General features: G+C 40.4%; 1 protein-coding gene across 1 annotated transcript; it reads right to left on the reverse strand.

Annotated features, from left to right (window-relative positions):
- Nucleotides 1-1413: 1413 nt before the first annotated feature.
- Nucleotides 1414-21526, reverse strand: pcca (propionyl-CoA carboxylase subunit alpha). Its single transcript, XM_038737579.1, has 23 exons — nt 21432-21526; nt 18479-18556; nt 18026-18073; nt 17694-17762; nt 15674-15787; nt 15445-15498; nt 12842-12973; nt 12531-12567; nt 11041-11119; nt 9462-9564; nt 9200-9294; nt 8260-8410; nt 7715-7858; nt 7159-7233; nt 6852-6920; nt 6637-6712; nt 6322-6535; nt 5442-5544; nt 4941-5039; nt 4743-4796; nt 3597-3737; nt 2440-2517; nt 1414-2197 (listed from the first exon to the last, which is right to left on the reverse strand). Exons 1-23 carry the CDS (start codon nt 21483-21485, stop codon nt 2129-2131), a joined length of 2136 nt encoding a protein of 711 aa, XP_038593507.1. The 5' UTR covers nt 21486-21526; the 3' UTR covers nt 1414-2128.
- Nucleotides 21527-25452: the final 3926 nt, after the last annotated feature.

Consider the following 25452-nt stretch of genomic DNA (forward strand, 5'->3'; position numbering starts at 1 on the left):
AAACACTCAGGCTGCAACACAATGCCCCCTCATCTATGTGGGGAGTTCTTTTGAGCTGCTTTTGTTTCTGTTATTTGTATGCCTAGGTGTTCCGTATGAGGCTGAGAGAGTTAACCAATTGTTTCATCTTGACTGTAGAAGATAGTGGCCCTCCCCCTAACTAGTTCTTACCCCCTTTTTATATTTTTGGCTGAAGCTCCTCCAGACATTGTTTTATGTTTTTGTAAACATAATTGATCCCATACATTGTTTTTAGTAATGCTAAGGTCTTAACTATTCATAACCTTGGAAACCTTCACTTCCTGGGTATTGTATGGGTTAAAATAACTGTCGGTTGCATCCATCTTTTTAATAATCACTGGTTTAAGCTAAAAATCAGCCGTTGTCTGGATTGAAGGCAGTCAGCCAGAAATGTAGATTGGAGCATAATTTGCAGTGTAGAACATAAATTACTCATTAGTCAAACTAATCAGCACAATAGCTTCAATGTCATGAGAGATCAACATCACCTAGCAAAGCTTAACATCATGAAACAAAGTTTCAGAAACCACCATGGAGAGTTGAGCAGAGCAGGTCACAAAGTGGCTACTAAAAATTATTACAAGCAATCATTTGACATTGAGGTGAAGACAGTAATGTTAATGGCAGACGATCCACCGTCATTTTCAGAGGGTTAAAAGTAGCCCAAGTAAACACCAATAATTTAAATTTTAAGATCAGGGCAATCAATGAGGCAGACCAATTAAAATATAGCTGCTCTGCAGTCTGGAGGTGCGACAGCAGATGCATCCATATCTCTTTCAAGATGGCACCAGAATAAACAGGCGGTGGCTGGGGTTGGTACTGCTGTTAGGCCAATCAGAGACATATTTGGATCAAACTATCAGTTATTCCACACCAGCACATGTTTTGGGCAAGTCAGAGTGTTGAAGACGTATCGACTTACTCTGGGGGCTCATTCCCCACTCATGTGGAAAAGTAATGCAGTGGAGGGATAGTCTCTTGAATCAGAGAACCCAGGTTACAATGTAACCAGACAGGTAAGCAGCCCAAAACAGCGAAGAAGCAGCAGGAAATCAAAAATCATCATAAGCAGGCAAACGGAATGATTAGGTGACTAACTTGATTTGCAGCGACCCTTCCTCAAACCATGTCAGGAAAACCCTGCACAGCACAACCAGCTGTCAGACCTCCTCACTGCTGTTTGACTCATTTATTCAGGTGTCTCCTTTTAATCTGTCACCCATCTGTAAGTGACAACTACTTGTGTGTCCTGTCAGTGTACAGCCTGAACAGTAATCAAAATAGGCATTCATTACATCATCAGCATCATATACTCTCTATTAGTCACATTATGGCATTACTTTTCTTATTTTAACTATTGTTTCTGATCTAGCCAGACAGTCAGTTACACAAGTGGAAAAAAGGAGCACTTTATTGGTTATATGTAGGGTCTCTCTTAAAGTGTCAGTTCAATCAAATTACAACAGAATTCTTCCTACTTACATTAGTATCAAGCTATGCATATTGTTTTAGTTTAATCCGACAAGATTTTGAGCTATCCGTCTGAGATTTCTGACTCCACTCCAATACAGCAGAGACGAACGGAACTTTCTTTTTGGTGCTCAAATCACAGAAAACGACACTTGAAAAACTTGAAAAAGCAGCTTGTCAACCAAAGGTCAATGTCCTACTATTGTAGTGAAGTAGCATTTCCTATGTGAATATCTCAAAACCTTGGCACATAAACCAAAACTATCTGCAAGGCCAAAGAGCATGAGGTAAAATGAGAATAATTTTTTGTAATGTGGGTGACTGACCCGTTAAGAAAAACTAACAATCAGGTCTAGAAAACACACAAAACAGAATCAGAGGAGAATGATTCATTGCACAGTTGCATCCAAAAAAGCAACATGAAGGAGTTCGACATGTGGAGAAGACACCGTAACAGCCAATGTAGCTCAGCTCTGAGGCACCGTGAGGGAAACTAAACTCTGCTGGGGGCCACTGTGGAGACTGGCAAGATAAATCAAGCGTCGGTTATTGTCCAGTCTGTTTGCTGGCGTGGGTCTTCATAAAAACATCCCGGTGCTGACGTCACACATCAAAAAGGTCAAAAGGTAGTGTTTTATTCAAGCTCCACCAGCAGGTCTCCCTCTCCCACCGTCTCCCCTGGCTTACAGTGGACACTCTTAACCTGGAGGGCGGGAGGACAAACACACAGGATATCAGTTTATGCTTCATAAAAGGCCACAAGCCGAAAGTCTGTTTCATCAAACCTCCATGATTAATTAGGTCCTAATGACTGCACCAGCCAGTATTCTGTGGACTGGCTGCTGCTTCTTTATATTCATTAATAGGGATGCACTGATCTCATCTGCTGATTGAGCAACACACCCATGATAATAGAGCTCCACTATTACGATTGTATATAGTTACCTTTGCTTGCTTGACTGCAGTCAAACTGTTCTGCATCTTCATGGCTTCGATCACACAGATCTCCTGACCCTCTGCAACCTACAAACACAGGAGCGACCAGAGTGAGAATGACAGCCTAGTAGCATTACTCACAGCTTGTCTCACCTCTTATCCCAAATGTAATGAAGATGTTGACAAAGTAGTGGCAACCAGCACCCTCGAGCGATTAGTCACATTTGTTTTCAGCTCATCGTGGCACCGACACTACAATAACCACCGCTTACTCATTTACAGCTTGGATTGACCAAGAGGGCTGTCACCAAAGGTATGTATTATAGAAGTAAGTGGACACCTGAAAATGCCACTGTGAAAGTCGAACATGTCACTCCAAAACAATTGAGCATTGGTCTGCTGCGACAACAGCCTGCGATCTTCTGGTTTCTGGCTTTCCACCTGATTTTGGAACCTGGCTTTCAGTTTAGCCACATGACCATTAATGAGGTTCAATGTTGGGTGATCAGGTCTGGCTCACAGCCACTAGCTCATTGGCTTGTGGAGACAAGAAAGGGAAGCACACTACTGTCTAAAATATCACTGTAGGTCTATAAATGTCTAATTTTATTTTCAATCCCGATTTAGGCTTCAAAAGTTGATCAAAGACAATCAAGATAAAACTGTTTTTTGCCGCATTTTGTGCTCTGGTTTTGTCCTGCGTTATAAATCCAGCATACCCCTGACCCTTCACAGCTGTGGCTCCCGCTCCTCCCTAAAAGCCCCAACTCCCTCTCAGCCAGGCTGTGGCAAGTTTAGATCAGCCTGAGCCAACATGATCGGGGTTATAACTGCTATCACTTGTTAGTCAACATTATTATCTTATTTTACACTGCATAAATTAGCCTAGCAGCTAGCGGACTTTTCCTCTACTCATAACTTAACAGATTACATATTATTTGTACTTTTGTCCTCTCCATTAGTTTAAAGTCACTGTATCTCCTGACAGAACACCACAGTTGAAATTTCAGCACTACGTAACGTAACAAGCCGTCAACTCCATGAGCAATCGTTAAATAATTGTGATCTCAATATTAAATCGAGCAGCCCTATATGCTGTATGCTGTCGTATGCAGCTTTCAGGTATGTTGTTAACCTCATCCTAACCACATATTAGGATGTGTTACCGTATCTCCAGGCTTGACGGACACAGCCACCACTGTGCCGGGCATCGGTGACCGCAAGATGCTGCTGGTGTCTTCCGGAACCTTCTCTGGCATATAGGAGTTCAACTCTGCAGCCAGCTTGGTCAGAACGCGAACCTTAAACTACATAAAAATACAGAGTATGAGAAACACAGGAAGGAGGCGTCTTGTACTGCAATATAATCAAGAGGAAATGATTTCCAATAAAACAAAGAGCAGTTGCTCTTAAAGATGACGGGTCTTAAGGTATAGGCTACAAGATACAAGGTCCACTTTATCATTCTTTCCATATACAATATTCAGTACACAGCAAAATTAAATTGCATTTCTTCAGTGCTATGGTTTACAAAATAATAACAAATACAAAAAAAAAGAAATTAACATGTTCAAAGACAGTTAGGTGCAAGGATTAATACGTTATAGTGTAATGAATGAGCAATCGTCACTAATGTAAAATGTGCCTCTTAAAAAGTTCTAATATGCAAAATACTACATACTACTTCATATTTGAAAGTAGTGAAGTAGTATAAAGCCTTCGGTGCCTCCAAGGGGGGGCTGTTAAAGTCTGATAAATCAAATGATGTCACTTGAGTCAGCAAGTATGAAAATGAAAGAAATCTGTTGGTGTGGAGATATTTAGAAGTGAGCCCACAGACCTCTGTCACTGCTCAACATCTCTGCTGCAGGCGGCTCTTTACATAAAACTTACTGGATCTGAGCATTGAATAAATCTACTTTATGGGCATGTTTGGAGGCCATATTTATTTGTTTATATAAAGTCACTTTACAAATAAATAAAAATTAATTTAGGGAATAATTAATGACACATTTAAAACAAGCAACCTCATCTTAAAGCTTTAGTAGGCCATTTATTTCAGCAGCCATTTACCATTTGTAATGTATACAGAAGTAGCTGTAGAACCCTATGGGATTTCTGTGATCCGATTTCCTCCTTCGATGCCTCTGACTGAGGTAAAAATGACCACAACATTGTTTGTCTTTGTGGGAGTGAGGGAGCTAACACTACACTCTGCTGCACTATAGCCCACCTAGCTAGCATGAGAACTAGAGAGACAGGAGCCTGTGTGATGATGTGTATGTGACCATGTAATTCCTTGCAGACATTACCGATGTGCCCAGGTACTGCAGGACAATCTTTCCTGAAGCATCTCTGGACAGACACTAAAACAAAAAGATAAAATATCATCTGCACTTAAGGTAACCTTTGTAAACACTGGTGAATTTTTTTTCCCCCCGATACTGACATTTAAAAAGATATGATATAATGTAACAACTTGAACCTGTGTGTGTGTGTGTGTGTGTTACCTGCAGCATCCTGTGTGTGCCGTTGATAGTGAGTGGCAGCAGCGGGGACGCCAGGTTCCACTGTCCACTGACTTCCACCTTTCCTCCATCTACCTCCACCTACAGAGACAAACACAAGTTATTGTTAAGTGTCTTGATTCCTCAGACTCATTACCAGTGACATCCTGCTGTAGGTCTACACAGGGACTGTAGTCACATCACTCCCTGCTAACTGATCTTTATTTTCTTCTTCTACAACATGAGCATGGGTTTTGACAGTTGATAACATGACCGTGTTTTAATCTACTCTCTACATACACAGATTAGCACCACTGCTTTAATTATGACCGTCTTATCTTTCCAGTAGAGCAGGACACTCAATACCAATAACACAGATATTAATATGAAAAGATAAAAAAAAAAACTAGCGCACACTGATCTGACTTTACTACCTTTTTAATATTTATATTATACAGATATTAATATATTTAATTAGTTCATGGATGCTCATTAAATACTCACAGTATAAACATTTCCTGATTTGGTAACCTCCACAGAATGCCATCCGTCTGCCAGCTCCACACACAGCTCCCAGTGGCTACATTCCACAGGGGCAGAGGACACCCTGCGACACACACACACACACACACACACACACACACACACACACACACACACACACACCTCATTTGAAGCTTGAGAGCTTTGGCCCCTAGTAGTAGTTGAATAACACCCTATTTATTTCAACCGTGTCACCTAAATATACTTAACTGTTACCACATTCTAGATTCTAGGTGTTGCTGAATATTTTTTCTCCAAGTTAAACTTTCATTCCTATCAGCAATAATTTAAGGTTAGAAGCTTAATAGATCTGAATCAGGACCTCCAGTATTTAGGGAAAGTTTTTTAAAAATAAGGTGTGCCAAAGTCAACAGTCTACTGTTGTTTTAACTATGCCAGATACATAATCAACATTTCATACCATCTGCTACTAAGAATATATATTTAACATGTACACCAAGCATATAAATGTATTTTGCAATGAACAGAGTTGTATCTTTATCATCAAAACTGTTTGGGTCCTCTCACCTTTCAGCTGAATCTATTGAGTTGTAGTTTTTACTTGAATAAATTATGTTTACTGTAACAATAGATGCATTATTCTTATTTCTCAAAAAAATGATGAATGTAAGCGTAGAGCTCTGCAACAGTACCAGCCAATCAAAACGGGTCAGCCATGCTGATGTTGGCTTTTTTAACTTCATCTCAGTTTGCACCATGTTGATAATCATAAAACATCTGGCCTGTCTGTAGTGAGGCTCTATGGATGCTTTTGAGGGAAGGGATAGCAAACTAGACCCCTTGTAGCCCCGCACAACATCAAGCTTACTGGCGTCCTCACCTCAGGACGTCCAGGAATGCCTGTGAACGGAGCTGAGCAGTGATGTAGAGCGCTGCTGCCGCGGCCAGCAGCTCCCTGCGGTGGTCCTCATTCAGCTGGTGTCCTTTGAAGCCGTCGGGGTAAACCTCGGGCAGGAAGTTGGTGCTGATGTCACCAGATATAAAGCGAGGGTGGGTGATGATTTCCCGCAGGAGGGGAATGTTGTGGGTCACACCTGGAGAGAAGATTACCAAAGTTCAAAACCGAAAGAAAAAAGAGCTTCAGATTTAGAAAGTGACTCTTAGCTGATGTTCACGGTGAAATCTGTTGATGTACCTCTGATAACGTAGTTGTCCAGAGCGTCCTCCATCCTGGCAAGGGCTTCAGCCCGTGTCGTTCCATAGGTAACCAACTACAAATAGATAGCAGGGGAAATAACTGCTGAACCACAAACCCTTACGGAATGGTGGCATTTTGTAATCAACTTTCTTGCTGTGACCATAAGAAGAAAAATAAGAAACCTTTCTACATTTAATAAATCACTGTCTGACCTTAGAGATCATGGGATCGTAGTAGATGCTGATGTCACTTCCCTCCTGGATGCCGCTGTCTACACGGACCTGACAGGGCGAGGAGCAGATGAGCGAATGTTCACATTGGCAGGACACTTGCCAGTCTCTCAGGGAGACCGGGTGGAGTGGGTGTGAGGACAATATCATTTTAAAAAATAGCAAAAGTATCTGAGGAGGACCGAATGTTATTCTCTGATGTAGCTCTAATTTGACGTAGACAGATGATGTCGTTGTGTGTTACACCAATCTTATAATCAATCTTATATCATTTTGCGCACACACTTACATTGCTGAGGTTGATTGGCTCTTGGTATTGAGACAGCCGACCAATGGAAGGAAGGCCAAAAGACTTGTAAGGATCCTAACACAACAGACAACACAGAGAACACAAACACTTCAGGCTTCACTTCACTAGCACTAAGCAGAATGTTACATCAATATAACATATCTATATCAAAGTAGATTGATATAACCATCAATCTTGTACATGAAATCTTATGTTTTTGATTTTATCTAGACTTTCCACCAACACTGCAGTCGAACACTACAGGCCATTAAATATGTTTATTATTTTAGCCTGTCTTTCAAGAATGCTCTTTATATGATTGATTGTGGGCAGACTTTGCTCATTCTTTTTATGTTTTGTCTTCGGTTTGATCATTGTGTTCAGTGTGTCAGTGGATCTACAGCAGTTCCTGTGGTCAGTGTACTTCCAGCTGCTGCTGTTTTTTCTCTGCCGTTTCCCGCTCGCTCTTTGGTTATACTGAGAGAAAACTCTATACAGTCCTTAACACCCATTCATGATGAGCATCTCTCACACACACACACACACACACACACACCTCAGCGTAGACGCGGCTCTCAATGGCCCAGCCGTTTATTGGGATATCTTCCTGTTTGTGCTGCAGTTTGTAACCCTTGGCAACCCTGATCATCTGCTCCACCAGGTCCAGGCCGGTAATACACTCCGTGATTGGATGTTCCACCTGGGGTCAAAGGTCAAACGGAGAAGATGTAGTGTGCTTGTTGAGAGTGAAAGGAACAATTACTGGCCTTTTCCAGGTATTTCAGCAACAGGTGGAGTTTGCTCAATCGTCACAGACACACTACATGTCACAGCCTTCATCAGTGCATAAAGTTTGACTAATCCACCTTTAACTATGATGGATTAGTCAAACTTTATGCACTGATGAAGGCTGTGAGATGTAATTGAAAGCTCTGGAAAAACTAAGATTATATTTCTCTTGGGGCAGCCTGTTAACCTAGGGCTGACTGTAGTTTAATTATGAATACTCTAAACTCTGCTTCCTCTGTGTTGTGATGCATCCTATTTAATTGGCTGATTCTTTGCCCCCCCCCCCAAACATACACACTGCCCTGCACGGACCTGTAGTCTTGTGTTCATCTCCAGGAAGTAGAAGTTCTTCTTAGAATCCACCAGGAACTCCACGGTGCCGGCAGAAGAGTACTGTACAGCCCTGGCCAGCTGCACTGCCTGCTCACCCATCGCCCGCCGTGTCACTGGGTCCAGGAACGTACTGGAGAAGACACGGCACTAGACACTCAGAATCACCTCAGTGGGGCAAACGGAGAGTCTAATAGAAACAAATTCCACAGCTTGGGACTGAACAAGCTGTGGAATTAGATACATACTAAAAAGTCACAAATGTAAGAATTCAGAGTTTGTTCAGGCCAGTAGATTCTTGACCAACTTGCCAGATCGGATCAGTGGCAAAAAATGTTACCTTTGGACCCTGCACTTTAACATGCCGTGACCTCTGATACAGGGTGAGGTCAGATTTATTCTGTTGAGTTTATGTTTCCTAACGTATTAGCAATGAAACTGAATAGATGAACCAAAGAAAATATTAGATAAATAAACTGTTCTCACAGTTTATTGCAGTCTTACTGAATCAAGAGTACAGATTACATCAACTCAAAAACTTAAAGCTGTCTATGATGCTGGCTAAGCGGTTAGTAAGTGAGTCTGAAAGTATGGAAAGTAAGTTATTAAATGTAAGCAGTAATGTGCTGTATGGCTGCAACTCTGGTGTAACTGCACTGCTGAAGATCATGACGGCTGCTGGCCACAGTTTTTTACTTGGCACTATTTTACAGTCCACATACTGAACCTTGAGATTACGAACATATCTACCATCCATCCTTGCCTGAAATCTGAGTTTCAACCTCATTAAAGTTGTCCGTTGCTTGTTGTTGCTGTATTAGCAGTACAAAGTTTCGACCTTCTTGTGAAAAAAGCAAGTTGGTTAAATTTACCCGTGTTGATTTCAATTCAAACATTGTCAAGAGCAAAGTTTTTAGCTAACCTGGGAGCTTCTTCCACCACCTTCTGGTTCCTCCTCTGGATAGAGCACTCCCTCTCATTCAGCCACAGAGCATTACCATGTTTATCAGCCAGCACCTACAAGAAGCACAAGTCAAAGTAGCTGTTTTTTTAACAGTTATTGTTGTGAGATATACATATACACTCTGTGTGTGTGTGTGTGTGTGTGTGTGTGTGTGTGTGTGTGTGTGTGCACAGTGACAATATTAAATGACATCAGACCACTGAGTGGACGTGTGCTATACCTGTATCTCTATGTGTCTGGGGTTGTCTATGTATTTCTCAATAAGCAGCCTGTCATCTCCAAAGCTGGATGCTGCCTCCTGGGATGAGAACCGGAAACCGTCCCTGTAACAGAATAGAACAGATGTTGCATCAGCTACAAAAGGTAGCAAATACAAGTTGTTTTCAGTAATCTATAGTAGTAGTAGTAGTAGTGGTAGTAAACAGACACAGGATCTTGAATAATAAAGCAGAAGCAGGAGTAGACGGTGATGCAGCAGTTCCGGGGTTTGAAGGAGATGATTTACTAGTTTATGTAGTATCTGTATCTTAAGCAGAGTAAACCTTCAGAAGCATTTCAAGTTTTTTAAGTCCAAAATATGCTGCAGGAGTAGTGATTGTATTTGGTAGCAGTCATTGTGCTACTATTTTGCAATGCACAGTTTTGCAGTAGTGACTGACCTCCACTGCCCTCACACACCTACATCAGCACAGCATTCAACACAATCTCGGCCAATAAACTGACCCCTCTGGGCTTGAGTACTACACTCTGCAACTGGATATTGGACTTCCTCACAAACAGACCGCAGATCGTTTCCAATTGGCGGTCACACCTCCTCCACTCTAGTGCTCAACACTGGGAGCCTCCCAGGGCTGTGTGCTCAGCCCCTCCTGTTCATACTGTCCACCCACGACTGCAACCAGCAACATGGAGAGAACTCTGTTTGCAGGCGACGCCACCATCATCGGCCTGATTTCAAACAACGATGAGACTTATGCCATAAAGGGAGGAAATCAACAATCTTTCAGAGTGGTGAACAGAGAACAACCTACTGCTTAACGTCAGCAAAACCAAAGAGCTGATCATTGATTTTAGGAAGAAGGAGATAAACACACACACTTCCTCTCTAAATCAGTGGAGCTGAGGTGGAGCAGGTGAACAGTTTTAGGTTCCTGGGAATCAGCATCACAGAGAACCTGACATGATCGTCTCACATCTCCACGCTGGTGAAGGATCAGAAACAGCTATATTTCCTTAAAGATCCTAAAACTTCAGAAGGCAAAATATCTGTGCCAAGTTCTTGTTTCCAGTCACGATGCTTTTTATTTCTCCTCTGTAAAAGTTATTCTCACTAACTGCCATTGGATGTGCACAGCACCAGATAGGAAGGCTCTGCAGCAGGTGATTCAAACTGCTCAGAAGATCATTGATACCCATCTCCAGAGCATCAGTGATATCGGTGAGATGAGGTGTCTGCAGAGCCCAAAGGATACTAAAGGACAGTACCCACCCAGCCACAGCCTGTTCACCCTGCTGCCTTCTGGATATAGAGAGATACAGAAGCATCTGCTGTCTCAGCACCAGACTGCAGAGCAGCTTCTTCAGTCCGCAGCTCCACCGTAAATAAATTAAATTAATGCTGGTGTTGCACAATACTATTCCACTTACTAGTAACTGTATCTATGGTTTTTACTTTTATTCTAATTTAAAATATTTGTAAATATGGTATATTCTGTGTATAGGGTGAAGGAGGGCAACAACTTGCCACATGCTGTAGAATGACAAACATCACAAATGTGACAGAAAGAGGAATATAATACCTTGTCTCCTCATCATTCCAAGCAATCCTCATTCCTTTCCCTCCTCCTCCTGCAGATGCTTTGATCATCACTGGGTAGCCTAGCAACAATAAAGCAACAGCACAATTGTAAAGATGCATTTGTAAAAGTGAAGTTTCACCTTGCTTTAACAAATCAGGCCACAAGTACCTCCAGTCAGTTATCTAAAGAGACAGTCAAATGTAAGGGACATTTATGCCATGGCAGTTTGAGGATTGTAATGATTTCTAAAACTGTCCCCCCCCCTGTGATATGTACTTAAAAATAAAACTAATAGGTTTTACACACACACACACACACACACACACACACAAACACACAGGGGTCCGCTACATGAACCTCCTACAGCTTTCCAAATCAACATGATTTTTACATTAATTATTTCAAACGCTTGTCTAAACTTCACTGGCTGTGGCAAGCTGACGAGTAAAAGCTGAAGATGAAGGACCAGGCAAAAAGACAACCAAAGTGGGAGGCGATGTCACTCAAGGAAAAGGCCAAAGAAGCTTTGCTGACAGTGAGAGAGCGTGAGGGTGTGCTCAGAGAATTCTTTCTTGCAGCTCATGAAGGTGTAACCAGACACTACTCTAAAGAGAATGACGGTATACAGAGATGTGGACTCTGCACTCTTAGTTTGTGGAGGCAGGATTCAGATGTTCAATGATATTTTTGATAGCATTTGTCATTAGCATTAATATGGGTTTATATTTGCATGGTATTTGATGGAGTTGGTATAATAATATAATGTTAATGATGTTTGTGTAGGCCTATGGTGGCCTAATATCAAACATGGTGGAGGAAGTATCATGCTGTGTTGCTGCTAGTGGAGCTGGTGCTTTGCATAAAGTGGATGGAGAAATGAAGAATTCATCTGGCCATCTAGATAAATCATAGATACAACTGGACAATGAACCCAATTTTGGTGGAATCTAAATCAAGCTAAAACTAAGCTTCTGCAATGGAAAATACGCGGACTTCCTTGAAAAGACAAATTCAAGCAAGAAAATCAACACATTTGGGTAGACTACTGCCAAAACAACTTCAACCAGAATTCTGCCAGAAGCTCTATGGCTGCCAAAAGCGGTTGCTTGAGGTGAAAAGAGCTAGAAAAGTACAATAAAGTTTAGCTGTGCTGGATGTACATTTTTGACCCTTTAGAAAACACAGAAACTGTGCAAAAGTCTTTCCCCATAGAAATACACCAGCTGTAGAAATCATCATATCCCCAAACTGTCTTGACATTATTGTCCCGTACAAGTTCATGTAAACGTCTGACTGAAACTGTAAATAGAGCAAATAGATAATAAATCAATAATTAATCTTCATAATAATGAACACATCCTCTGGGTGAGAGACAGAAGGGGATGTGGGAACAGATAGATAGGGGCATCATTTCTGCAGTATAAGAACTGAGTGGGATTCAGCTCCGTCACACATACTGTACACTTTCACTGTGAGAAGTGATGACTTACCAATGTCCTGTGCGATCTTTACAGCCTCCTCCGCACTCTGACACAGAGAGGAGTTTATGGTTACTGATGATGAACCACAGCATAACTGTACGACTGTGCAACAGTGCAGTACCTGTCTCCATGCTTTAAACTGGCTTGTCACCATACTGTCAAGTAGGACTTGTCTTGATGGTTTCAAATATGAGGCAGTTATAGGTCTTGACTAAACTGTCATTGTGCTCCCTTCATGCAACAGTCACCCTCGAAAATGCATTCATCTGGTGCATGTGTTCTTGTCACATATATGCATTGCTGTGTATGTGTGCCTGTACCTTGACGACTCCATCAAATCCTGGGATAGTGTTGACCTTAGCAGCCTTAGCGATCAGCTTGCTCTCAATTTTATCTCCCATTGCCTGGATAGCGTCGGTGTCGGGGCCAATGAAAGTCAAGCCCTCTGCTGCCTAGCAACAAAATAACACCATAAGATATACCATGTCAGACTTTTAATAATACTATAGTCAGAACAAAGAGCTCACACCCCACTGGCTCACAACACACTGTGTGTTTGTATTTAGTATTTCTATCACCCACCTTCCTAAAAAGATAATAAAAATAATACTGGTGGTGATTGTCCATGGTTTTTTAACTACTTTTGGAACTGTTTTTCATGAATCCTAACAAGATTTCTCTTATGTGTGACAAAATCAGGTTGTAACTGCATCTTGGGGGCACCTTGAGTTGCGATTGTGTTATCACACACTCTTATCCCAAGGTCAAGAATAAGCCTCTACTCAATTGCTCATATCTTTGTGAAAATAAACAGATGCTAGTGAAAAGCCCATTATTAGCCACAGTTAGCACAACTTACTTCAGTCAATTTTAAGTGCATTCAAACCACAGAACACTTGTTACGCTACATGGTGGATAACAGAGTCAGCATGGATTGTGTTTCACACCAGTATGTGTGAGCATTGTCACAATTATATAATGCCAGCCGGTTCACTCTGCACAGTAAGGCAAACCTTCACATGTCCAAGAAAACCCAAAAACCTAAAAAAAATGTCATAAATGTATTTCTGTACTTTCATACTTTCATTAAAGAGGTGGTTTTATGCTCATTTTCAGTTTCAAAATCTTATTTAGGGGTTGTACCAGAACAGGTTTACATGGTTTGATTTACAAAAAACACCATATTTGTGTCAGACTGCACATTGCTGCAGCTCCTCTTTTCACCCTGTGTTGAGCGCTTTGTTTTAGCTAAGGAGTGATGCATCTTGCCTCTAAATGATCTTTGTTGGGAGTTGCACATGCACATTCTTAGTGAAGGCCTACTAGCCAATCAGAAGCAGAACAGGGCGGGCTTTGGTTCAGCTGTAGGCTACATGTTGCCGACCAGCTTGGCAACATAGACTGGAGCAAGAGTTTCAGAGTGGTGAGTTATTAATCTGTAACAAAAGTATCTTTCATCCATAAAGTTTTAACTGAGCTCTGTCTCTACATCACAGGAACAACTTTATTCCACTGACTGCCTGGAGGGTAGCTAGTGTTTGGAAGGGAGAGGAGACGCAGCAGGCGGAACGTCTCGTCACTGTGTGCTGCCAGACTAGCCGCTAGGTGAGCATTATGATTAGAGCGATTATTATATCGATTATTTTTCAAGTCGATTAATCTAACGACTAATTTTGTTTATTCTAAAGAAAGAAAAGTTGCCTATTACTCTATTAACATACTAATTTATCCAAAACAAATATCAAAAACATGTCTAATCAATAAATCTATATTTTATTCAATCATCCTGATGAAGCACATTAGAATAATGACAATAGCAGCTAATTTTAAAATGAATCAAATTTCCACGTCACTGCTGTGTTGTGATAATAACAATAAACAGACATTAATTAGGTTACTTAACTTTTCTGACATGGATTGATTTCAATATTAAGTAATGCAGTATGATAAGATGTATTTCTGCATCAATGAACACCTGAAAAGACTCACAGACTGTACAGACAGTCACAAATCGTCTGTACTGTTAGTTTCAGCTGTTTTCTTGCTCATACGTGGCCATTAAATAAACAGAAAATATGAAACAGCCGATCGTTACATGACTCGCGGTGTAACGTTACGTTACCATGACAGCAGCAGGGCAAAAATTACTTTTAACATGAAGGCAATGAAGAAATACTATGTGTCCTCATGCTGATAATGTGCCCTGCTTGTGTGGCGACAGAAAGTAAACATGATTTGCGGTGCTGCCGTCTAGACAAAGTGCTCCAGGATACTTTCGTTTCACGTGTTCGTGCTGCTTCACATATTCGTGGACAGCAGTTGTGCTGCAGTTTCCAGTTCAGAGAGGACACGGAGCAGCACGTTGTTGAGCGTCTGTCTGAAATACTCCAAACTTTAGACAGTCGAAGGCGCAGTCTTGTAGCTGGAGCTTGTCCAGGATAATCCCACACCGGATGCAGCGACGCGTCGACGCCGACGTATTTACATAATCGATTACGTCAATGAATCACCCCAACCCTAATTATGATGCGCGTTTTCTTGTGACGTCACAAGAAAGCGGAAGTAAAGGCTGGACTACAAACGAGCTGCTTTCAGGCAGTTCAGAGCAGAGCTTTCTGTGGGAGATGGGAACTCCCTTTGAGCTTTTTCACTTTGCAAACCTATATGCACAAAAAAGATATATAACTCAATAAAGGAGAGGGAAAAAGCCAGCAAGCATAATACCACCTCTTTAAAACATTTGCTGATCATTCATTAAAACAAATTACTAATGTTAATGAGACTAAAATAAATTCATAATTTCTTAACAGAAAAAAATCAATTCTTACTTTAGCATTTGTTTGTCATTAATTCATTTTGAACTCATAGTAGTAAAGTGTGTCAAGATAAAATAAGTGTGTACTTGATTCTGTGTATCACTCACCAGTCGCTTTGCAAACTCTTTGTTTTCAGAGAGAAACCCATAACCGGGATGAACCTTTACAGAGAAAAATCATTAAAACTTCATTGGATTGGTTTCAAAGTGTTTCAAACACACAGCTATAGCTTTGAGATTATATAACCATGGATGATTCACTGTTTAGAGGAGCTTTGTTTTGTCTTGATGAGCTTGTGTAAGTGCACAGCATGTCATCTAACAGTCGCATGCTTACAGCTTGTGCTCCAGTCACTCTGATGGCATCCATGATGGCGTCCATGTTCAAGTAACTCTTACTGGTGGGGGCGGGGCCAACACACACTGCCTCATCAGCCATCTTTACATGAACCTGAAAACACACATACACAGGGAAATTAAATCCAGATGTCACCTCAGCAGTAGAAAGTTAGATACAGACTGGCACACACTGATGAAGACACACTTTGAACATTTGTTAGAACTTACACCAGCTGTCTGCCTGTGTGTCCTGGAAACACCAAAACAAGAAATTCTAAAAACTTGTATTATACAGATGTCTTTGATATGACATCAAGTCACTAGAGGTCAAACAATATCCAGCAGAAAAGAAGACACAGAACAGCAAATCCATCTGCCTGAGGTTACTACTGCATGCAGGAAAATCTGTCGCATGCAGCCATTTTGGCATGTTTCAGTGGTTTGGAGAATTTTTCTTGGACATTCAGTTAAAATGGTTGATCTTCTTCACTCCACCTGATTTTGCGCTCCACTTTCTTCACAGTGCCCAGAAGAAGCAGCTGAAAGGCTGATGCAGTTATGTTACTGAACATCAGCATTTTAAAGTTGGATTTAAGCTACAACAGTGTGGTAGGTTTAGAGAAGCTGTTTTTATAGTGTTCAGTACACAAACACCTAAAACTACTGGAGTTCTACTGGTCTTTTCGATTTTGACAAGGATTTCGATAGAAATACAGCAATCTCAATTCCTAGGGCCCTATGAAATCAGTTTTAATTTTTTTTTCTGTTTTATCTTTTCCCAAATTCTGTGTTTTTTAATCACATTTTGCCAGTGTGTAATCATGTGGTGGATGAATAAAATTTAAACAAATCAATAAGAAAATATTATTATGTAATCATCTGAATAGATGTGAAATACTCAAAATAAGTGTATTGGAACAGTAGGATATTAAAATACTATAACAATATGTAAAAGTGGACAGCTCACAATAAATGCATTGTTGCCATACAGGTATTATGCCTCTATTAAAGAGGTGGTATTATGCTTTTTGGCTTTTTCCTTCTCCTTTATCGAGTTATATATCTTTTTTGTGCATGTAGGTTTGCAAAGTGAAAAATGTAAATGCTCCGTATTTGTATAGCGCCTTTCTAGTCTTTTCGACCACTCAAAGCGCTTTGACACTACATCTGCATTCACCAGTCATACACATTCATACTCAAACGGAAACTAACATTCACTCACATTGCCGCCAGGGGCAAATCGGGGTTCAGTATCTTGCCCAAGGACACTTCGACACGCAACCAGGGGGAGCCAGGGATTGAACCGCCGACCTTCCGACCTCCTTAGCCACAGCCGCCCAATGAAAAAAGCCCAAAGTCTAGCCCAAAGGGAGTTCCCATCTCCCACAGAAACTCCCTGAAAACAGCTCGTATGTAGTCTTTACTTCTGCTTTCTTGTGATGTCACAAGTAAATACGCGTCATAATGCTCACTAAACAGCTACTCCGACACGCCCTCAAAAACACCCGGTGGGAAAACAGTGAGCTGCAGCACACAGCTCTCCTCTCCCTTCCAAACACTAGCTACCCTCCAGGCAGTCAGTGGACATAAAGTTGTTCCTGTGATGTAGAGACAGAGCTCAGTTAAAACTTTATGGATGAAAGATACTTTTGTTACAGATTAATAACTCACCACTCTGAAACTCTTGCTCCAGTCTATGTTGCTAAGCTGGTTGGCAACATGTAGCCTACAGCTGAACCGAAGCTGTTGACCGTATGTTCTGGTACAACCTCTAAATAGGATTTTGAACCTGAAAATGAGCATAATACCACCTCTTTAAATATGTTTTTACTTGACATCTGACACCCATGGACGTTCTGCAGGACAGCCTATATGCTGCTTGAACTCACGGTAATAAGTGTGTCTGACGGAGGTGTGGGAAATGCTCCTCCTGGTTTACAAAGTTTGACCGGACGTAGCTTTTTCATTTTTGTATACAACCCTACTTTTTAACACTGGAAAAACACAGAGTGACTCACAGCACTGGAGTCTACATCACTGTGAACAGCTACAGTCCGGATGCCCATCTTCTGACATGTCTTGATCACCTGAGGGGAAAAACACACTGCATTAACACTGATGCTTCACTTTACAGTCTCTGTCAATACAATGCTATAAATTATGTTGATCTGTGCTGCTATCTGTGCTAACATGGATATGCAATACAAAACTGGGGGAAAAAAGCAGCAAGGCAAAGTCTGTGGCCCTGATGATAACTTTGCAGAAGTGTTCAAACGTCTGCCTTACAGGGTTTTCTTTACAAGTTCCTCCATCTGGGGCTCCAGTGAGTGTATGCCTTTGCTTATCTTACCCTGCAAGCAATCTCTCCTCTGTTGGCGATGAGGATCTTATCAAAGGTCTGTGGAAGGAAACGGCAGACAGATGAGCATCATTGCCACGACTAGGACTCAATTTTCAATTTCAATTTTATTTATATAGCGCCAAATCACAACAACAGTTATCTCACAGCGCTTTTCATAAAAGAGCAGGTCTAGACCGTACTCTGTGACTCACATTACTCCATCTTTTTTGTGTCAGTAAAAGACTAGCAACACAAACCCTACTTCTTCCACTTCTCACTTTACTCCTGAGCAAGCCATTTTGTTTCAGAAATCACACCCATTCTTTTCAGTTTCATAAATCACATCTTGCCTCACAATTATTAAACTGACATTTTTGTTTAGTGTCAACAGCTAATAGTTGAATACAATAAAGGGTTCAGTCAAACAGGAAGAAGGAGAATGAGAAGAGAGCTGTGCATTACCTCTTCACTGGGATTGTACACAGTGGAATACTGAGCGTTGCTGTGTGCTGCACAGCATCTGGACTGGAATGAGCCATACTGCAAAACACATACAGATTCACAATATCAGGCTACCATATCATTTCATTTCATTCATTATTAGTGTTCAGACTGCAAAGCAGTGGAACCGGGAGCCGTGAGCAGGAATGAGCTACAAATGCAAAACTTGGGCCAACATTTGGAAATAATGTGCACATGCTTCCACAGAAATACGAGCCCAATCGGCCAGATGTTCAGCTCAATGTACTCTACAAAAAAAGACTCTTGGACAATTTAAGTCCACCCAACTACATTTAGTTTTCAAGATCTTGACCAACGAACCTCTTAAAGGAGCATATCATCACAAAATGCCCAGGATATGTCCACATAAGTGGGGGAGAGCGGGCTAAGTTGTCATGCTGTTCTTAACTCCTACATTAGAAGCTCTATCTCTAATAACCACCTTGTGTGAGTTTGTGTTCTATGGTCAACTTCCTGTTCACATGTGGTCTTGGTCACTCTACACTCAGGTGAGCACATTTTCTTTTTTTTGCTTGTAAAGTAAATAATTTACACTTTTCATTTTATACAATACAACTGTTAGGTTTGAATATTCAAAATTATAATTTTGCACAAAGTAGAGGAGACGATGAGATTTAGCCAACATTAGCACACATGTCAGTTTTGGGCAAGTTGTCACATGTCACAACAGATGTAACAGTAAAAACACACACAAAGACATCGGGATGTTGTAAAATTAGCTCTGAAAATAATATTAAATTAAACTGTAAATGTTTTTTATAGCTACAGTGTAGTTTCCAGCAGCAGGCACATTCCTGGACTACACAAGACTGAATTCATGACACTGTATGAAGTAGTGTGTGTGTGTGTGCGGGAGATACTGTCTCATAAAGTAGGCACGTAGTGTGTTAGCAGACACACGCACGCACTACTTCATACACATCGTCATTAATTTAGTGTGGTGTTATGAATTGCATTGTGGCAAAAAGGATAAAAGACGGTGTAATAAGCCTGTTTGTAATTGCAATGAGGAAATGTGTTTTTAAAGGAAGGGAGCACACCACCTGACTTATGTTAGAGGCAACCCAGTAGGTGAAGTTGCAGAACAAATCAATCAGGACAGCAAAGAATTGGACATAACCGTACAACCGTATTACTGCACCCTGACTCGGTATTGAAAAAGATAACCAGAGAAGAAGTCAGACAGCCACGCCAACAACAACGGTTTGCCACAGAAGATTTTTCACCCGATTTTTAGAAGCAGCTTATTGAACTTGTGACAGTTTTGGTCTGTTGCCGAGTGAGGTCAGAAGAAGACGCGAGCTGAAGCTCGTTCCTAAGAGGGAAACTTATGTTCCCCGTGACAACTTCAATTCTGCAATTAGTCCCTGATCAAGGGGCCACCTGGCAGCAGAGGGCGAAATCCTCTTGGATGGATGAAAGATTTACACTTTGCTGATCTCCTGAATCATTTCAATGAACATACAAAGTGCTCAAATGAGAAGCCCTGTTTACAACAACAAGCCTTATTTGCCCATTGATGGACTGAATTATGCCAAAGAAATCTGCATAATTATGCTGTCATTCCCACCCACTGCTCACATCAGCTCCAACTAGTGTTGTAGTACTCGAGACTAATCTTGATCTCGTCTTGGAGAATTCTGGATTTTGTTTCAAGACCAGCTAAGACTATATCTTTGTGAATATCAATAAATTGCTTTTGCATTGTCTGATTTATTTGTTAACATCCTAACTTTGATTGGATGTAAAACATTTTGCTTTAAATGCAACCAATAACCTTAATTAAAAATGTGTTGTTACCATTAACGCCTGTCCCACGATGGTCAGCATGGAAAAAGAGTGTTAAATAAAGATGCTTATGTTAAATTCAGCTCTTACTGTTTGCGTGTGGGTGTTTTAATGGGAATGTGGATCTTTCAGATCAATTTGAAAAGTACCTGTGATCTTGTTCCACATTTTATTGTGTGTCATGTAATGCGTGGAACTGGTCTTGGTCTTAACTTGGTCTCGCCATCCCTCAGTCTTGGTCTCAGCACCTAAAAGTCTTGGTCTTGTCTCGGTCAATCTAGTGAGATCTCTTACCTGATGCAACTTACATGCCGATGGGGCAAACTGTCACACTTTCAACAGTCTACAAATCCATAATGAGATAAGCTACGAAGATGGAATGAAAACAAAATCTGTGACCAAGAGTTCCTGTTTTCTTTTGTAATGACATTTATATAATTGTGATGGATGGGGCCCAGTAAATGTTAGACCGTGTGAAAAGTGTGACAACATACCCCGATCTCCCCTACCTGGAGGTACTACAAATGCAAAAATGTGGACGAGGCATATTACAAATCAGATTAGAAATCATAAATGGTTTGTCCAATCCTTACAAAAGTGGCAGGACATGTTTCACGCCTCCCTCTGCAGGCTGTGTTAGAATTAAACAGCATTAAGTTTACAGTGTTTATCAGCTGGGAAAACGTCCTGCTGGTCCAGAGTCAACTGAAGACAGACTCAGAAGTCTGAAGAAAATAAGTTTCAGGTTGTTTGGAAAATTAAATTGACGCCTTACATTTAAAATGCTGTCGCCTATTGACCTTTTGGCCGTTAAAACAAATAAAGAAGAGAACATATACACCCGTTTGGAACTGTTGCGTTTTCTTTTTCACAATTTTAACAATGTGGTTACTATCTCCTATCATTTAATCTACGGAAAGTCCATGTGTGTGTTTTCTTTATGCCAGTTGCGTCAAGAACGTTGAGGACTGTCCTAACTGACTTGTCATTAGCTGGTAAGGGACTGTGCTCACACTGTCACGTCATTCGCGTGCTGCTGGTAAACACACGACGTTAGGTTAGTTCAGAGAGCTCAGGCTGCGCAGTCACTCTGTGAACAACTCACCTTTACGGCAAACAGCAGCCTGTTCAGTGATGGAGAGAGCCTGTGCGCCGCCATGTTGCTGAACTGTGACGGTCAACCACGCCGCTGACGTGATGACGTTATAGATTTACGGAGAGCAGATTGGCGGAGAGAGAGGCGTCAACGCCATTCACTTTTTTTCTCTTCTCAACTTTATTAAAAATCTTCATTCATCATGTTTAGAGTCCGCACCGAGGCAGTGTTAACTTCAGTGTTAGCTCTTGGTTTAATATAGAGCCAGATGTCTTTGGCTACAGGTCGCATCTGAGGACAAGGAGCCCGTCTTGGAATTCTGACTGACTTCACTTTCTCCTTCAAACATCAAGTGAAAAGGGTCTGTCAGGGTCAAATTCAATCTTTCTGTTTTAGGTTAATTAGAGATTACATGTCAACAGAGGCAGCTAGATGTAGGCCTACTCTGGTAATTTCACACATCACTAATTGTTTAACAACCTTGTCACAGGCTTGTGCCACTACACTAAAACCATTACAGTCTCTGTGAACAAACACTTAAAAGTTCTTGACAAGTGATTGATATGGTTTCATCATTGCCCAATATTAGCAAAATATAACTTGTTGAGTTGGAAAAACCTGATTAAATATAAATGTACATTTTTATGGTTAACTATGGGACACATGTCCAGGGACTTCAGATGAAAAATAGTCTTGATTAACTCTGGAGCATTTAGCAATGTTTTATTAAGGTAAGGTGTTGGCGTGGTGCATAAAGCAGTAGGAAGGCTGATTACTTCAGTATGGAACAGCAAGGAGAGACCATTTTAGATCTACTCCAAATAAATGATGCTTTCAGAAAAGTTTATGAGGAACTTTGTAGTTCGGAAGTAACAAATTAGAATTAAAATTTTTTTTGAATGGAATGAATTTACCTGTGGTACCAGAAGGGCTTAAGGTATATTTAGATAAAGAGAAAAGTTGGGAAGCAATATCTACAGCAATTGATAGTTTAAAGATGGGGAAAACACCAGGGCCTGGTGGTCTACCCATTGAAATGTATAGAGTTTAAAAATAGGTTTAGACATTTAGAAATGTTTAAAGAATCATTTCACAATGGAGTACTACCTTCCTCCTTAAGAGGAGCCTTGATTACTCTGCTTCCGAAAGTGGGTAAACCAAACAATAAATGTGAAAATCTGATGCCAACAAGTCTTCTAAAAACAGATCTAAAGGTGCTGCGTAATTGTGATTGTGATTTTAGCATGACTAGAAGGAATAATTCGAAGATAATGTTAAAAGGGTTTTAAATATATTCTGTTATCAAAAGGGGCTGCTTTACTGTCAGTGGATGCTGAAGAAGCTTTCAAAAGAGTCGAATGGCCCTACCTGTTTGAAGTTCTTAAGCGTTTTGGCCTTGAGAATTTTTGTAATTGGATAAAACTGCTCTATACAGAACCATAGGCAGAAATACTGACTAATGGTACCTTCTCAAAAACTATCTTGATAAAGTGAGGGTGTAGCCAAGGGCAATCGAACCACTAGCAACTGCAGTGAGAACCCACAACAGGATCTCTGGAATAACCATTGGACAGCAGGAACACCGTCTGGCTTTATATGCGGATGACGTTATAATCTTTCTTAAACACAGCTTTGTTGGAGCAAATTGAGACTTTTAGAACGATTTTAGGCTGTTAGATGAATGCATCCAAAACCTCAATTATGTTCTTAAGACATGCAGACAGGCAAAATACAGCTGAAGAAATAACTTAATTCAAAAATGTTGATTTTATAAAATACTTGTGTCTTAAAATAATTGTGCCATGTCTTGAGAATATTGTAGAAACCAATTACAGACCAGTGATGCAGGAAATCTCAAATTCAAATAGATAGATGGATATCTATACCAATGTCATTAGGTAGGTAGGTTTACTGTCACAATATAAGAAGTTAGAGTGAATTAATAATTAATTGGGAAAATAAATGTTCTTAAAATGAGCCAAATTATTACCAAATTGCTGTATTTGTTCTTATCATTTCCCCCACCCAGTAACCTATTCTCTCACTTGAGAAACTTTTCATCAGGTTTTTGTGGAACAACAGACGCCCCAGGTACACTTTTGTACTTACCCTATGACAGAGGGGGTCTTAGGTCCCCAATCCCCTTTGGTATTATTGGGCAGCACATATGAGAATGCTGTTGTTCTATTTTACAGAGGAGGAAGCCCTCTTATGGAGGGAGATGGAAGGACACATACTGAGTTTACCCTTTCTCATTTACTTGTTTTTGGCTAATGTTAAAAAACTTCAAAAGACTAAAAAAAACCCCTATGGTTAGAAATACGATTGCTGTTTGGCATCAAGTCAGAAATTACCTTGGGGTAACTGCAGCTCTCTCACTCTTTAGTCATATATGGGGAAGGTCTGATGGGGGGGTTTGCACTGAAAAAGGATTAAAAACATTTGAGAGATGTACAATCGTGACAGTAAACATTTAATGTCATTTGAAGAAATAGTTGACAAATATATCATACTTTGTAGTCATTTCTTCAAATATTTACTATCAAGACACTTTATCAGAACAAAATCAGTCACTATCTATTCCCCCCTGTCAATAATAGAAACAGTAATGGTGATAGACTGTTTGGGGAAGGGAAAATCTCCAAGATACATGACTTTCTAGTAGGTGAATCATTGAGGCTGATGAACCTCTCTTCCCGGCAGCCTCTGAACCAGTCACTGTGACAGCAGGAGGCACTTTCTGAATGAGGGTGATGTTGACCGCATTGGTGAGTAACTTACCTGTCTGGATCATTCCAGCTATTATCGTTGTCTTGAAGTGGGTGAGAGCTAGTTTTAAGACTTTCATTGTGTCAGATTTATGTTACAACTGATATGATTTTTTCCACACGTCAAATCTTGGGACAGTTAGCATTTTAAAACTAACTCATGTAAGAACTACACATTTTACAGTGAGTGGGATGAATGGGAGCCCCCTCTCTGCTCATGTTTGCCATGGAGCCCCCCCTGCTGAGGATGAGAAAATGTTTCCACCTAGTCTTTTTGTTTTACAGATTGAATAAAATAATTGAAAAATTGAATACCTGGACCTGGCTGCTTTGTTCTTTGCTTCCATGTAGCCTTCATAACTCATAGTGGGAATTATTGGGTCTCTGTCGAAACCTTTTTATATGCAGTCTGTGGTCTAAACCTGCTCTATGAAAAGTGCAGTGACGTAACTTCTGAAATAGCACTATGTAAATAAAACTGAGTTGAATTGTAACACTTTTTTTTTTTTAAATTGGCAAAAATAAAATAGCATACCCGTAATACTACTAGTGTAATCACATAAACCCTGCATTATTTCTAAAATCCTCGCTACAGTCCCAGACATGGAAAGAATGATTATGAAGCTGATGTATACAGTGGATGTTGCCTGCTATATATGTGCATATGTGTGTTTAACAAAAGTTAAAAAAAAAAACTTTTCTTAAAAGTTGAAAGTTAATGTTATTAAATGATTTATTTAACAAATTAACATTTTCTTGTGCATGAGAAAAACAATTCAACTAGAATTGTATTAAAGATATTTTGTATTGCTTGGAGTGGATGAAAAATTTAATTTTACTAATTGAGTTAGTGCCTCCAACCAGTAATGTGGGCCACAAACTATTTTTAATAATTATAATAATTAAATTTAATACTACTGGTTCAGTTTGTTTGTGACTCTGTCTTTTAATTTAATACATTTAAAAATAATAATTTAATTAATGACTGAATCCTTTCCATTATTAGTTCATAAAATGAATGATGCACTTTGTAAATGTCTTAAGTAGTATGTGTATTACACACTGCCGGACTCCAGAAGCTGTTTCCTTAAGGATGGGTATCAGTCTATGCTAACTTTACAGTTTATTGGGAAGCAGACAAGAGCAGGCATTCATCCCTAACTTGATGTGAATTCATATCGTTGGCTTGAAATATGTGGTTAGAAACACGAGTCTAGAGAACCAATCAGCAAAATGTAGCATGTTGTAAGTGGGCTTTTAAT

The sequence above is a fragment of the Micropterus salmoides genome, unplaced genomic scaffold (assembly GCF_014851395.1).
Source record: "Micropterus salmoides isolate LMB-PRFRI ecotype aquatic unplaced genomic scaffold, ASM1485139v1 Ms_hic_scaffold_22, whole genome shotgun sequence".
Taxonomy (NCBI): Eukaryota; Metazoa; Chordata; class Actinopteri; order Centrarchiformes; family Centrarchidae; genus Micropterus; species Micropterus salmoides.

Bases quoted from the DNA above. Each gene is read 5' to 3' on its own strand.
- pcca (XM_038737579.1), bottom strand. From the start codon at position 21,485: ATGGCGGCGCACAGGCTCTCTCCATCACTGAACAGGCTGCTGTTTGCC. The intron at 4,797-4,940 runs GTAACACACACA...TTTTTGTTTTAG, and splicing joins GCACACACAGGATGCTGCAG to TGTCTGTCCAGAGATGCTTC. The intron at 3,738-4,742 runs GTAATGTCTGCA...ATTTTTATGTAG, and splicing joins TGCAGTACCTGGGCACATCG to TTTAAGGTTCGCGTTCTGAC.